Genomic DNA, 12,987 nt, shown 5'->3' on the forward strand with positions numbered 1-12,987 from the left:
TGCCGCTCTTGGGGGGATACACTCCCGGGACTCTTGAGATATATTTGCCATGCTTACTATCACTCCCGTGTCACAAAGCGGACGCTGAGACCCTGTAGAGAGGGGCAGTAGTTTTGCCCAGGGCCACACAGCTGGCAGTGCAGAGTCAGGGTGGCAACTCGGGTCCCCTTCCAAAGTTGGTTTCCTAACCCCCTTGCTTTGGCCTTGATAGGGCAGAAACCAACATGATAAGGTTGGGCCAGCATCTGGGAGGAGAAGTGCAGAGGAGATTGGAGCTGAAAGAGAAGAGGAGCCCGGGGCCTCAGTGACCCGCTGTGCTTCCTCTCCCATGTGTGACTTCCCCGACTGGATCCTCCAAGGTATTTCTCTCCTGAGGCCGCCTGGCTGTTGAGTAAACATGGGCCTAGCTGAGGCCCGAGGGGGCGGGGTTGGGGGGAGACAGTGTCATCAGACTGGCCTGAGTCACTTCCTGACAATTGCTTAAGAGGCATCCAGAGCCACAGTCCGAGTGGCCAGCTCGCGCACTCGCAGGATTGTACCCACTTGGGCAGGAGCACTTCCCTGGTATTCCCCATCATTCTGGGCTCACCTCTGCCACACTCAGGTTATTGGGACATACAATAGAGAGGCAGAAGCTCTGTCCCTGCCCTGGGGAACGCCCCTGCCCTGGGGAACGCCATGCTCCAACCCAGAAGGAAACCCTAAGTCTCCTGGACAATTCTGTCTTGCCTGCACCCAGGCCTGAACTCTGGCCTCCAGGACCTCACCCCAGCTTCAGAATCAGAGTGCCATTCCCTGGCACCACCAACCCCAAAGGTCCCCAACTCCTGCAGCCCTCCTAGGCACTTAGCCCCTTCCTTTTTCCTCCCGCAGGGTCTCAGGGCCAGAGTCGGGGTTGGGGCAGGGAAGAGGATGGAGAATATGCCAGATACCCTCATGTAGGATGTGTGGAAGGAGACATGGTTTGATCAGTAGACATGTCCTCATGATGTGCGTGAGGGGACGATGTGAAATGCAGACCATTGCCTTTAAGGAGCAAGGCCTCTCAACCCAGAGACACTGCATAGACTTGGAGCCGAGAACATAGCCTCTAGAACCAGGCTGTGCTCACTTCTTCAACCCAGCTCTGCCCCTTGGCAGCTGTGCAACCTTCAGCAAGTTACTTAACCTCTCTGCACCTCAGCTTCCTCATCTCTAAAATGAGCAAGATAATAGTCCTGACTCACAGACCTCTCACCAGGACTGAGGGAGTTAGTCGTATGTGTAAAACTCGGAGTAATGACTGGCCCATAGCACGCACACGTGTTCAGGAAATATTTTTTCACTTCGAATGGGCTGATTCTTCCATTCATTCTCAATACAGTTTTTGATATCCTACTAGACTCTCTGGATGCCATGCCTGTTGGGCATTTCTGTGGGATCCCCATGTGGTCTTCCAGACTGTGTGGGAGGGACTGGGGTCCAGGGGTTGGGGCCTGCAGACTCCCTAGTGAGGACCCTCGGCTTGCTGTGGGCCACAGGCGAGTTCCTTTCCTCCTTCAAGACACCCTCTCTCCCTTTGACTAAGTGAGCAAGTGGTCCCCGCCCCTGCCACAACCCCTTCCCAGGCCAGTGAAGGGTCAGATAAGTCAGAGCAGCCATGTGGACCCCTTACGGCTATTCTCGGTCCCACCCCCCTTCCTGGGAGGCCTCCATGATTTAGTTAGAGCACAGACTCTTCTTCAGGCTGCCCCAGCCACCAGACACAGGGACAGAAGGCCCTGGCTTGTCACTGTCCTCACAGGGCCTTAGGAAGCCGGCAAAACCCCGTGCAAAATCGGAAATTTGAGCCTCGACTAGATAGCTGATGCTATAGAATCACGGTTGGTAATTTTAGATATAAAAATACTGTGGTTATGTTTTAAAAGGAGTCCCTAATCTTTTGGCGATATGAAAATATTATGGATGAAATTATCTGATGCCTGGTGTTGCTTCAAAATGAGGGAGACACAGTTGGTGAAGGGTTGATACAGTTACTGAAGCTGAGGGACTGCGGCCACGCGGATTCCCTAGAGCCTCACTATCAAAAGCGGCGTCCAGAGCCTGTTTGAAACGCAGCCTCTTCGCTCCGCCCCAAGCCAACTGCACCAGAATCTGTCTTTTAATCAGATCAAACGCCCAGGGGATCCAGGGCACATTCAGATGAGAAGCATCGGGCTCTTCTGTCTACTTTCGTATTTTTTTTTTTTTTTTAAGATTTTATTTATTTATTTGACACAGAGAGACATAGCGAGAGCAGGAACACAAGCAGGGGGAGTGGGAGAGGGAGAAGCAGGCCTCCGGCGGAGCAGGGAGCCCGATGTGGGACTCGATCCCAGGACCCCGGGACCACGACCCGAGTCGAAGGCAGACGCTTAACTGACTGAGCCACCCAGGCGCCCCTGGGATTAGGTTTTCTCATTTTTTTTTTTTAAAGATTTTATTTATTTATTTGACAGAGAGAGACACAGCGAGAGAGGGAACACAAGCAGGAGGAGTGGAGAGGGAGAAGCAGGCTTCCAGTCGAGCAGGGAGCCCGATGTGGGGCTCGATCCCAGGACCCTGGGATCATGACCTGAGCCGAAGGCAGACGCTCAACGACTGAGCCACCCAGGCGCCCTCATTGCTATTCTTATTTGTTGCTCAAATTGTCCCAAGTTTGGCCATTAGAAGGTTCTTTTCAACGTACCTCCTTTGGTTTTTAAGCACGTCCTTACCTTTTTTTTTTTTTTTTTTTAAGATTTTATTTCTTTATTTGAGACAGAGAGAATGAGAGGGAGGAGGGTCAGAGGGAGAAGCAGACTCCCTGCCGAGCAGGGAGCCCGATGCGGGGCTCGATCCCAGGACCCTGGGACCATGACCTGAGCCGAAGGCAGACGCTTAACGACTGAGCCACCCAGGCGCCCCTACTTTCGTACTTTTGAAACTTCTTCTGAAACTTCCCGTAATCAGAAAGTTGTGGGGTTTGGTTTGGTTTTTCCAAAATCGTCTCCAGTGGCCGCACCACGATGCCCACGCAGATCTTCCTACCGAGTCCGGGCCGGAAGGACCTGAGAGGCCCCGTCCCCGCCCCGCCCTACGCGCGAGCCCCTGAGCTCTAGCCAGCCGCGGGACCCCCGTCCTGCGGGCCAGCGCACCTGCCGCCGGGGCCGGGCCCACACTGCCGGGGCTGTCGGGGCAGGCCCGGGCGTGGCCGCAGCGGCGCACCTGGGCGAGCAGGCAGGTGGGACGCGCCGCGGGCCCGGGACCCGCCCTCGCGCGGGGGAGGAGCGGGCGGCGGGCCTGGTGCTGGGAGCCCGACGGGCCGCGGAGGCAGGCGCCGCGCTGGGGCCGCCGAGATCGGGTGCCCGGGATGAGCTTCCCCCGGAAAAGGGGCTTCTACAAGCAGGACGTCAACAAGACCGCCTGGGAGCTGCCCAAGACCTACGTGTCCCCGACGCACGTGGGCAGCGGGGCCTACGGCGCCGTGTGGTGAGACCCCCGGTGCCTGCGCGCCGCTGGGGGGCGCGGGGGGGGGCGCGCGCGGGGCGTCGGGCCGGCCGGACGGCGGGCGCGCAGGCACCGGGACGCAGGTGGAGCCTCCCGACCCGCCGGGCCGGCCAGTGCACCCCTGCCCGGAACCCACCCCGGGGGGTCCCCTCTCCTGCCGGGCCCTCGGGGCCGCGCGCCCACCACCTTGAGCCAGGACCCCAAGGCCCAGAGTCCCGCGGGCTCGGAAGACCCAGGCGGGGGCTTTTCCCGCACTAAGCGCTTGGAGCTGGGAGGAGGCGACGGGGCAGCGCAGCATGAGCCAGAAGCCTCAGGTTGTGGCGGAGGCTGGCCTGCGGCCACTACGGACGCCACCTCACTGTTCTCACCGGCTTTGTGGGGTCTCTGTGGGTTGAATTAGGACTGGGTCTGGTCCTCCAGGACTTGAACCTTACAAGGGACCCTAGAGTTCATCCAGGCAAGTCCCCGTTGTTACGAGTGGGTACACTGAGACTTGCCAAGGTGCAGAGTGAGCTTCCCTCCGGGCTCTGGATCCTGTTGGCACGACCTTGGGTCTGACCCGCTGCAGAACTGACCCCTCGCCGCCCAGCCCCCCACCCCCCCAGTCGCCCTCACTGCGCTTGAGGCTGCTCCCTCACCTCCCAGGTGGCCGGTTCCCTTCCTCCCAGCCCAGCCCGTTGGCCAGGAGGGATTTGGGTGAGGATGGCCTGGGCTCCCCAGAGTGGCGGGGGAGATAGCAGCCAGGGTGTGGCGTGGGGGCTGCTGGGGAGGAAAGAAAGCCGACCTGTGCGTGCCCCCCAGCTCTGCCATCGACAGCCGGTCAGGGGAGAAGGTGGCCATAAAGAAGCTGAGCCGGCCCTTCCAGTCCGAGATCTTTGCCAAGCGGGCCTACCGAGAGCTGCGGCTACTGAAGCACATGCAGCATGAGAACGTAGGCTGGGCCTGGGGGCTCTGGGGGCTGCTCTGGAGCAGGTGGGCAGGAGGCGGCGGAGAGGGGTTGTGGAGGGGGAGGGGGCCCCGGGAGGCTCCTGACCAGGTTCCGCGCCCCCATGTGTGGGGGAGATGGCCTGAGAGGGTACAGAAAGCCCAGGACAGGGCCAATCTCCTCCCTGCCCCTCCCGCCCTTATTCCTCCCCTCATTAAAATGAGGTGCCAGGACCTGCCCTACCTACTTCCCAGGAAGGGTGCAAAGGGTTTCTGGGCAGTGGAGCAAAATGAACTTTGTGAGGTGCAAACTTACTGTTTCCTCGGTGTTGCGAAGGAATGGGTGCGCAGAAACTTTGTAATTTGTTCTAGATCTCGGAGCTAGGGCGCCCCAGCATCCTGGTTAATGTGGCTTCCACACGTGGCTCTGATAACAATAACCATAGGTACTTGAGCACTTCCTGTGTGCCAAGTGCTATGTCAGAGCTTTGCATAAACTAACTTGTTAACCCTCACATCACAGGAGTTGAGTACTATTACTCCCACGTACAGAAGGGGAAACCAAGGCACAGGAAGACTAATAGGTTATACGGTTAGTCGGTGGCCCAGCTGGGATTTGAACCTATGCAGCCTGGCCCCAGGCCTCAGTGCATAACCATTAGAATATCCTGTATGATAGAAACGGCTGGGAAGACTAGCCACCCAGCGCTGGGCCTAACAACCAGGCTTTTGCTCTAGGATACCTAGATTGGTAAGATGATTTCAAAATATCGTGGACAAATACGAAGCCCCATTCCTCTTCAGCAAACCCCTCCCCCTGGCCCCCAGCCAGGGGCGACGTTGCCCCTGGCTCCGAACCAGCCCTTTGGCAGGCAAGGATGGATGTGGTGGGAGACCCAAGGTCAAGGGCAGGGAGCCTGCTGGCTGCAAGACCCCCTTCCCTGTTCCCTCCCATTCCCTTCACCACTTGTGGTTGCCTCCTTGAGTTGGGAGTGAATTTGCACGCCTGCCCTGAACCCCAGACTTGGGGGGCAAGTCCCCTTCTCCCCAGCCTGACTTCCCATCACTGTGCACTGCAAGCTCCCTCCCAGTTAAGGGGATCCCTCTGCCCTTTTTACTGCTCCCAAGAAGGCTGGGAACCTGCCTCCTGCCGCAGGCGGCGTGTCAGGAGAGGGCAGATGGTTGTGTGCATGGCTGGGCCCCATGGAAAGGGGGACAGGGCTGTGGTGGCTGCCCAGCTTCACTGGCAACCTTCTCCCCAGGTCATCGGGCTCCTGGATGTCTTCACCTCAGCCTCCTCCCTGCGCAGCTTCCATGACTTGTGAGTCGGGCTGCACTGAGTTCTAGGGCATTTGTAGGCCTTGCTTGCCGCTAGGGAGCCGGCTAGGGGAGAGTCCAGATTCGCCCTTCTGGGCAGCGGGCTTCCTGTCCTGGGCTGCTCACCGCTGTGTGATTCTCTCTGGAGATTCTTTCAGCGGGGGGTGGGGGAGGGGGTGGAGAGAAAGGTGGGCAAGAAGAGATGGGAGGGGCTTTGTGGGGTGCTTGCCTGACAGGAGCTGTCTGCTCATCTGCTTCTCTTATTATCCGCTTTAATACCACCAAGACCGCATTGGCAATCCTCACAGGGTCCGCACCAACTTACCTCACCAATCCGTGGGGACCCAGGTGTGGGTCTGGACCTTGGGGCTCTTCCTAGCAGGAAGCCCTGGTCCCCTCTGGCTGATGGGGTGTTTGACAGAGTCACACGGAGCCAGAAAATTTAGTTGTTAAATGCATGGCTTTGGCCTGCCCTACAACGTAGGAAACTTTGTGAAGGTGGATTTTTAAATTTTTTTCCCAACCCCTGTTTTAAATGCAGCCGAAGGTCCCTTTGTTAGGATGCTTTCATTTTAAATTTAATGCAGTGATTCTTAAGTTTTTTTTCCTATAAAGCTAGTTGCTGGGCTTAGCGTTGGGAATTTAAAGTGGACCAGCGCCCCCTCCCAGGCAGGGTGGGGGTACAGTTTCTAAATGAAGACTCACAGTAGTGCGGTGGGTGCTCTAAGTATGGTCGGGGCGGGGGGGGGGGGGGCTGCATGCTGCCTTGGGGCTTCACAGAGGAGGCAATGCTCGCACTCAGCGCCGGAGGGTGAGTAGATGTTCACATGAGGTAAAGGTGCTGAAGGCATAGTAGGTAGGAGGAACTGCGAGGACAAAGGCAAGGCCATGGGGCCTGAGACTGGACTGTGAGGGGAATATGGGTAAATTCAGTGTGACTAGTGAAGGCCAACGGCTGGTTTGGTCAAGGGAAGAGCCCAGACTTGATCCCACAGGCAGCCTCAAGTCCATGGAGGATTTGAACATTGGGGTGAGTAGTCTGATCGATTTGGGGGTGCACTTTGGCGGGGGCGGGGAAAAGGGAGCAGCTCTAGGAGCAGAGAAAGCCTGGAGAGTGGTGTCTCAGACCTTGATCTAACTAAGGCGGAGGTGATGCTGAGAGCAGACTTGAGACCCATCAGGAGACAGGACTGTCAAAAGGTCTTATCTGTTGGGAGAAGCAGTGGCCGGGAGAAGGGGTGTAGGTCAGGATGCCAGGCTCCTGCTTGGAATACAAGGTGGAAGGAGAACAGATCTTGGGAGAAAGATAATGAACTCTGTTTTAGACACAACTTTTGAGAAGCCTATAAATGTTCGGGTGTTTAATCAGCAGTTGCACATAAATCTGGAGCTCAGGAAGGTCTGGGCTCAGGTAGAATACGATACAATACTGTCGATTAAGAGATCAACAGAGAATCTTGAGGGAGGGTCAGACTTTGCAAGAGGTCCGATAGGAAGAAAGGGAGCCCCGGGAGTGTGTGCTGGGTGTGTGCTGGGCAGCCGTTGGTGAGACTGATCAGAGTGGTTTCGGAGGGGCAGGAGCAGACGTCAGGTTGTCAGGGGATTGGAAGTAAGGCAGTGAGTCAAGAGGTATGAACCATTCTTTCTAGAAGTTTGGTTGCGGAGGGAAAGAGGGAGAAGGGGTGGCTCTTTGAAGAAACAAGTCAAGGGAAGGTGGTTCAAGCACGGTCAGACTTCAGCAAGTTTGTCAGCTGAGAAGAGAGGGTCCATGCGGAGGTGAAGGACAACAGTGGGGAGGGGACCGTGCATGGAGCAGGGCCCCCATGGGGGAGGGGGATGATCCGGTAGAAGAAAGCTTCAGAAAATCACAGGCTCAGGGTGCCTTCGGCTCAGGTCATGATCCCAGGGTCCTGGGATCGAGCCCAGAGTCATCAGTCTCCCTGCTCCTCAGGGAGCCTGCTTCTCCCTCTCCCTCCGCCCCTCCCCCTGCTTATGCTCTCATGAGCGTGCTTTCAGTCTCTCTCTCTCAAATAAATAAAATCTTAAAAAAAAAAATCATAGGCTCATAGAGATGGCTTCCACCACATTTTTTTTTTTTTTTTTTTTTTTTGGTAAATATTCCTTTTTAAATCTATCATCTTGTGTTCTGGACTTTGCCGTTACTACCTTGAGCAACAGCTATATTTTGCTGACCTTGACCTGTTTTGCAATCCGATTGGAGGGTGCCGTGGCTCAGCTACTCCTTCCTTCTGCCCTCCTGGAAGTTGTTTGATTACTTCCTTCTTGGAAGGGCAGACATTCTTGGTGGTTTGTGGAGCTCTCCCAGCCGGGCATGACCCTCTGGGGGAGAAAGTATTTGGACAGAAGCAGAAGGAAATCCTGGCAGGTGCTCCTAAGTCACAGCTGTGGCTTTCTGGGGGGCGCGGAGGCGGGCAAGGAGAGGGCGCCTTTGAAGAGAGGGAGCACAGCTCCATTTGGTTTTCCTGAGCGCACTTCAGCCAAAATGCTGACCCTGAGCTCTGCTAATGGGGCGGCCGCCGTGGCCAGGCCGGGAGCCAGAAGCCAGGAAGCCTGTGTCGGGGTCTGGCTGGCTGCGATGGGGCTGGGTCTTGCACACGGAGGCCACTTCTAAGCCCTCTGTTCTGCCATAGTCCCTGCACCTCCTCTGAGCTCAGACCTGGGGCTGGGGGGGCTGGGGCTGGCAAGAAGCTCTCGTGCTTTGCAGCTACCTGGTGATGCCCTTCATGCAGACGGACCTGCAGAAGATCATGGGGATGGAGTTCAGTGAGGACAAGATCCAGTACCTGGTGTATCAGATGCTCAAGGGTCTCAAGGTGCGTGGGGGGCCGGGAAGGTGGCCGAGGGGGGCGCCTTGGTGTTGAGACCCAAGGTTTGGGGAATGCCAGGCCGTGGGGGCTGGAAGAGCACAGTGGGACAGGGTGGGAGGGGTTTGGAGCCTGCCTGAAGCCCCCAGGATGGAAGCTGGACTCACCCTTCTCTCTCTCTCTCTCTGTCTCTCGTACACAGTACATCCACTCAGCTGGGGTCATCCACAGGGTGAGTGCTTTCTCTGCAGTGGTCCTCAGAGGCCCCTCCACCCCGGAGGGATTCCCCACAGCCGGGAAGGAGGAAAGGAGTGGGGAGGCGAAAATCCTCTGGAGCTTGGAATGTGGATTTTTCAGACCCAACCTTGGCCCAGGAAGGCCTGCTCAGAAGAATGCTGTGTTCTGGGGAACTTTCTGGATGCTGTAAACAAAGCGAGCCTTGAGCTGGGTGATTTAGGCTCCAAGAATCAAGAGTATTTTAGAGCTGGATGGGCCCAAAAGGACACGTAGGCCAGCCCCCATTTTACACACAAGAAGGCTGACACCCAGAGAGAGAGGAAGGGGGACAAGCTCCTGTCTCCACCTCTCAGCCCAGCGCTCGCTCTCTCCTCTCATCTAGGACCTGAAGCCGGGCAACCTGGCCGTGAACGAGGACTGCGAGCTGAAGGTGAGCGGGCTCAGGCAGGGTCAGCCTGGCCTCGGGGTGGGCCCCTCTCCCCTGGGAGCCTCCTGCCTGCAGCAGCTCTTTCTCCCTGTGTCCCCTGAGTCATAGATCTTGGATTTCGGGCTGGCCCGGCATGCAGATGCTGAGATGACAGGCTATGTGGTGACCCGCTGGTACCGGGCCCCTGAGGTGATCCTCAGCTGGATGCACTACAACCAGACTGGTCAGTGGTCAGCTGCCCAGGGAGGGACCGGGGGTCTTCTCTGGGGGCTCCTCCAAGGCCGTTTTGGTTACTCTGGGTTGACTGACCGCCGGCTCAGCTCGTTCTCCCCTCCCTCTGCAGTGGACATCTGGTCTGTGGGCTGTATCATGGCAGAGATGCTGACGGGGAAAACTCTGTTCAAGGGGAAAGATTGTATCCTTTGCTGGGAAAGCCAAACTCCAGGGATTCACTCCTTCAACAGACACTTGATTAAATCTCTCTTTTTTTTTTTTTGTTAATGCGAAAGCGATACATGCTCACTGTAGAACAGTGTTATTTGTTTGTTTATTTTTTTTTTTTTAAAGTAGGCTCCACACCCAGCGTGGAGCCCAACAAGGGGCTTGAACTCATGACCCTGGGACCAAGACCTGGGCTGAGATCAAGAGTCGGACGCTCCACCTACTGAGCCAGCCAGGTGCCCCTCACCGTAGAATGATTTTAAAATGCAGATAAGGGAACTGCCCAAAAGCAGTCACCTGCCATTCCACCACCGTGTAGAAAAGACTTCACGTGTTGGCACCACATGCACTAACTGAGTGGCCGTGTGCGCTGTGCGGGTGTGGAGGAGAATACGTGGGGTCTGCGGTGCCGAACTCAGCATGAGGGTGGGGGAAGGTGACAGAGAGACCCATGTGAGGGTGGCTGGCTGGGTGGGATGGGGGTGGGAAGGCGGCGCATCCAGGAGGGGTAAGGCGGGTGGGAAGCCTTCCAGAGACCTGCGCCCTCCCCTGAAAGCGCATCTGGCTCCTGGATGGTTGCCTCAGCGCCCGGGTGGGAGTGATGGATGGGCGGCGGGAGAGCGAGGCTGAGCCTTAACCCTCTGCCAAGACCTGGACCAGCTGTCGCAGATCCTAAAAGTGACCGGGGTGCCGGGCGCAGAGTTTGTGCAGAAGTTGAACGACAAAGCGGTGAGTGGCAAGTGGGTCTAGACGGGCCTAGGCTCGTGCACTTGGCTAACCGGGGTCCCGTGGGCTCTAGGCCCACATGGGAAGGAGGGCTCACCCGTCCCCTCCTTTTGCCCTGGCAGGTGCTCTTTCTTGCCTTCATCCCACTTTGGACTTTGACCTGAGCCTTCAGCTCGGCTCTGGGGCTTTTCTGGAGTCCCCACCCTTTACCCCAAGGCCTGAGCCCCGAGAGGCTGACTGTGGGGGATTACTCACTGCTCCTCGGTCTTCCAGGCCAAATCCTACATCCAGGCCCTGCCACAGAGCCCCAAGAAGGATTTCTCTCAGCTCTTCCCGCACGCCAGCCCCCAGGGTGAGTGCTGGGGCCTGGCTCCTGGTGGTGGTGGGGGGGGGGCTGCTGGCTGTCCCGGCGGGCGGGGCTCTGCGGGGCCTGGGGTGTGACTCGCCAGCTCTGTCGCTGCAGCCATAGACCTGCTGGAGAAGATACTGGAGCTGGACGTGGACAAGCGCCTGACGGCCTCACAGGCCCTCGCCCACCCCTTCTTTGAGCCCTTCCGAGACCCTGAGGAGGAGACAGAGGCCCCGCAGCCGTTTGATGATTCCTTAGAACATGAGAAACTCACTGTGGATGAATGGAAGCGTAAGAGCTGGGGGCCTCGGGGTTCCGGCCTGTCCCTGCTTTGCCCGCTCTGTTCCCAGGCCTGGCCTCAGCTGGCCCGCGCGCGCCCTCCGGGATCCCCACTGCCGCCTCCTCTCTGAGCAGATACTGTCTCCTGCGTGCGTTGCTTGCTCCCTGAGCAGACTTCTGCTCCGCGTTATGTCGGGGGAGGGGGCTCTCTTTTGCCCTCAGCACCCCCTGCACACCTCGAGCCAGCCTGTGTTTCGCAGAGCACCTCTACAAGGAGATCGTGAACTTCAGCCCCATTGCCCGGAAGGACTCACGGCGCCGGAGTGGCATGAAGCTGTAGTGACCCCTGGTTGAGCCCAGGGACTGGCCCATGGCACCGCCTGCCGGATACTGCCCCTAGGACCCATATCTGCTTGTCACTTCTGGTCCAGCCCCTTCTGGGACTATCGCCTTCCGGGCGGAGGAGAGAGGGCCCCTGCCCCGGTGTAGGAAACAGGCCTCGTAGCTGCAGGATTCAGAGCTGTTGGTTGGCAGACAATAGCTCTGATCGCAACCAGCCACATTAAAACGTCCATCTGGAGACTCGCCCACGTGTGGGGTCCTTCCTTCAAGGCTGTAGTGGGGCTGAGGGGCGGGCAGAGATGGTGTATTGGTTTGCTAAGGCTGCTGGGACCGCTCAGCACAAACTAGGCTTGAAACCACGGGACTGTGTCCTCTCACAGTTCTGAAGGCTGGGAGTCTGAAATCACGGTGTCGCCAGGGCCATGTTCCCTCTGAAGGTTCTAGAGCAGAATCCTTCCCGGCTTCTTTTTAGCTTCTGGTGGCTCCCGTCCTCTTTGGTGTGCCTGGCCTTGCCGCTGCCTCCCTCCAGTCTCTGCCTCCATCCTCACACGGCCCCCTGCCCTCGGTGGAGCTCTGTCCGTCCCCGTCTGTCCTTAGAGCAATACCAGAGATTGACCCGGGCTCGCCCTCACCCAGCACGACCTCATCCCAGTCCTTACTCATTACATCCGCAAAGACCCTATTTTCAAGTGAGGTCACATTCTGAGGTTCTGGGCAGACACGAATTTTGGGAGGACACCATTTAACCCCCTACAGACGGCCACGAGGGAGGGGCCCCTTCCTGGGCCCTGGGCTCTGTCGCGGAGCCGAACGTGTTGGCTGCTAAATTGAGGGAGTTGCAGAGAGTGTTGCAGCTGGTGAGACGCTGCACGCAGGTTATTTTGGGTGAGTGATAAGCACTCGAGATATGAAACAATAGCAGGCTTGTGGGCTGGGAGCTGCAGAAGGCAGAAATGGGCTTTTTCCAGGCTTTATGGAAAGCGGTTCTACTCCTGCCTCCTCCCAGGAATGGGCATCTCTCCTGAGCTTTAACCTGACAATGGCTAGGATTTTTCTGTTTGCATTTGAATAGCTTTGGTAGAACCAATTTCCAGGTACCCCTAGTCCCGGCCCTGGGCACCAGGGGCCTGGTTAAAATGCAGATTCCCGGGCGCTACCCCAGAGATTCTGACTTAGCAGGGTATGGGGCTGAGGCCTGAGAATATTTGAATGAAAACCCCCTCCCCCAAGTCTAGGGATTCTGATGGATAGCAGACCATATTTAGAAAAACACTTGGTTGATGTCTGTCCCATTAGTCAAGAAGCCTAAATCAGCAACCAACGGAGTCTGAGGGGCTCACATGGGCTTCACACACTCATTTTACAGATGGTAAAACAGAGGCTCACACAGGGCACTTTTTGGGCAGCGAGGCTATTCTGCATGATACTGTAATGGTGGATACATGATCTTATGCGGTAGTGACAACCAGTGGAACCGTCCACCACAGAGTGAACCCCCAAGTAAACTGCTGCCTTCAGTTGATAACAACGTATCAGTATTGGTTCAGCACTTGTAACAAATGTCCCAAACTGATGCAAGATGTTAGTAATAGGGGAGCTGTGAGGCAGGGGGA

At 57.1% G+C, this 12,987-nt stretch overlaps 1 protein-coding gene across 2 annotated transcripts; it reads left to right on the forward strand.

Annotated features, from left to right (window-relative positions):
- Positions 1–2,953: 2,953 nt before the first annotated feature.
- Positions 2,954–11,893, forward strand: MAPK13 (mitogen-activated protein kinase 13). Of its 2 annotated transcripts, XM_045865985.3 has the most exons (12): positions 2,954–3,489; positions 4,309–4,438; positions 5,694–5,752; positions 8,474–8,582; positions 8,776–8,805; positions 9,193–9,240; positions 9,346–9,460; positions 9,581–9,652; positions 10,328–10,407; positions 10,678–10,756; positions 10,868–11,044; positions 11,293–11,893. In XM_045865985.3, the coding sequence occupies exons 1-12, from the start codon at positions 3,371–3,373 to the stop codon at positions 11,370–11,372; spliced, it is 1,098 nt and encodes a 365-aa protein (XP_045721941.1). In that variant the 5' UTR covers positions 2,954–3,370; the 3' UTR covers positions 11,373–11,893. The 2 variants fall into 2 exon arrangements, with proteins under 2 accessions (XP_045721941.1, XP_064453596.1); XM_064597526.1 differs by lacking the exons at positions 2,954–3,489; positions 4,309–4,438 and having other exon boundaries at positions 4,677–5,752; positions 11,293–11,892.
- The last annotated feature ends 1,094 nt before the right edge of the window (positions 11,894–12,987 follow it).

Source organism: Mirounga angustirostris, unplaced genomic scaffold (assembly GCF_029215605.1).
Source record: "Mirounga angustirostris isolate CCGP_5_RB_7025 unplaced genomic scaffold, mMirAng1.0.hap1 SCAF_8, whole genome shotgun sequence".
Lineage (NCBI taxonomy): Eukaryota > Metazoa > Chordata > Mammalia > Carnivora > Phocidae > Mirounga > Mirounga angustirostris.

Excerpts from the sequence above, each read along its gene's own strand:
- MAPK13 (XM_064597526.1), top strand. The coding sequence starts at position 5,310 with ATGGATGTGGTGGGAGACCCAAGGTCAAGGGCAGGGAGCCTGCTGGCT. Across the intron at positions 9,653-10,327 it reads TCTGTTCAAGGGGAAAGATT|ACCTGGACCAGCTGTCGCAG; the intron begins GTATCCTTTGCT and ends CCCTCTGCCAAG. Across the intron at positions 11,045-11,292 it reads CACTGTGGATGAATGGAAGC|AGCACCTCTACAAGGAGATC; the intron begins GTAAGAGCTGGG and ends TGTGTTTCGCAG.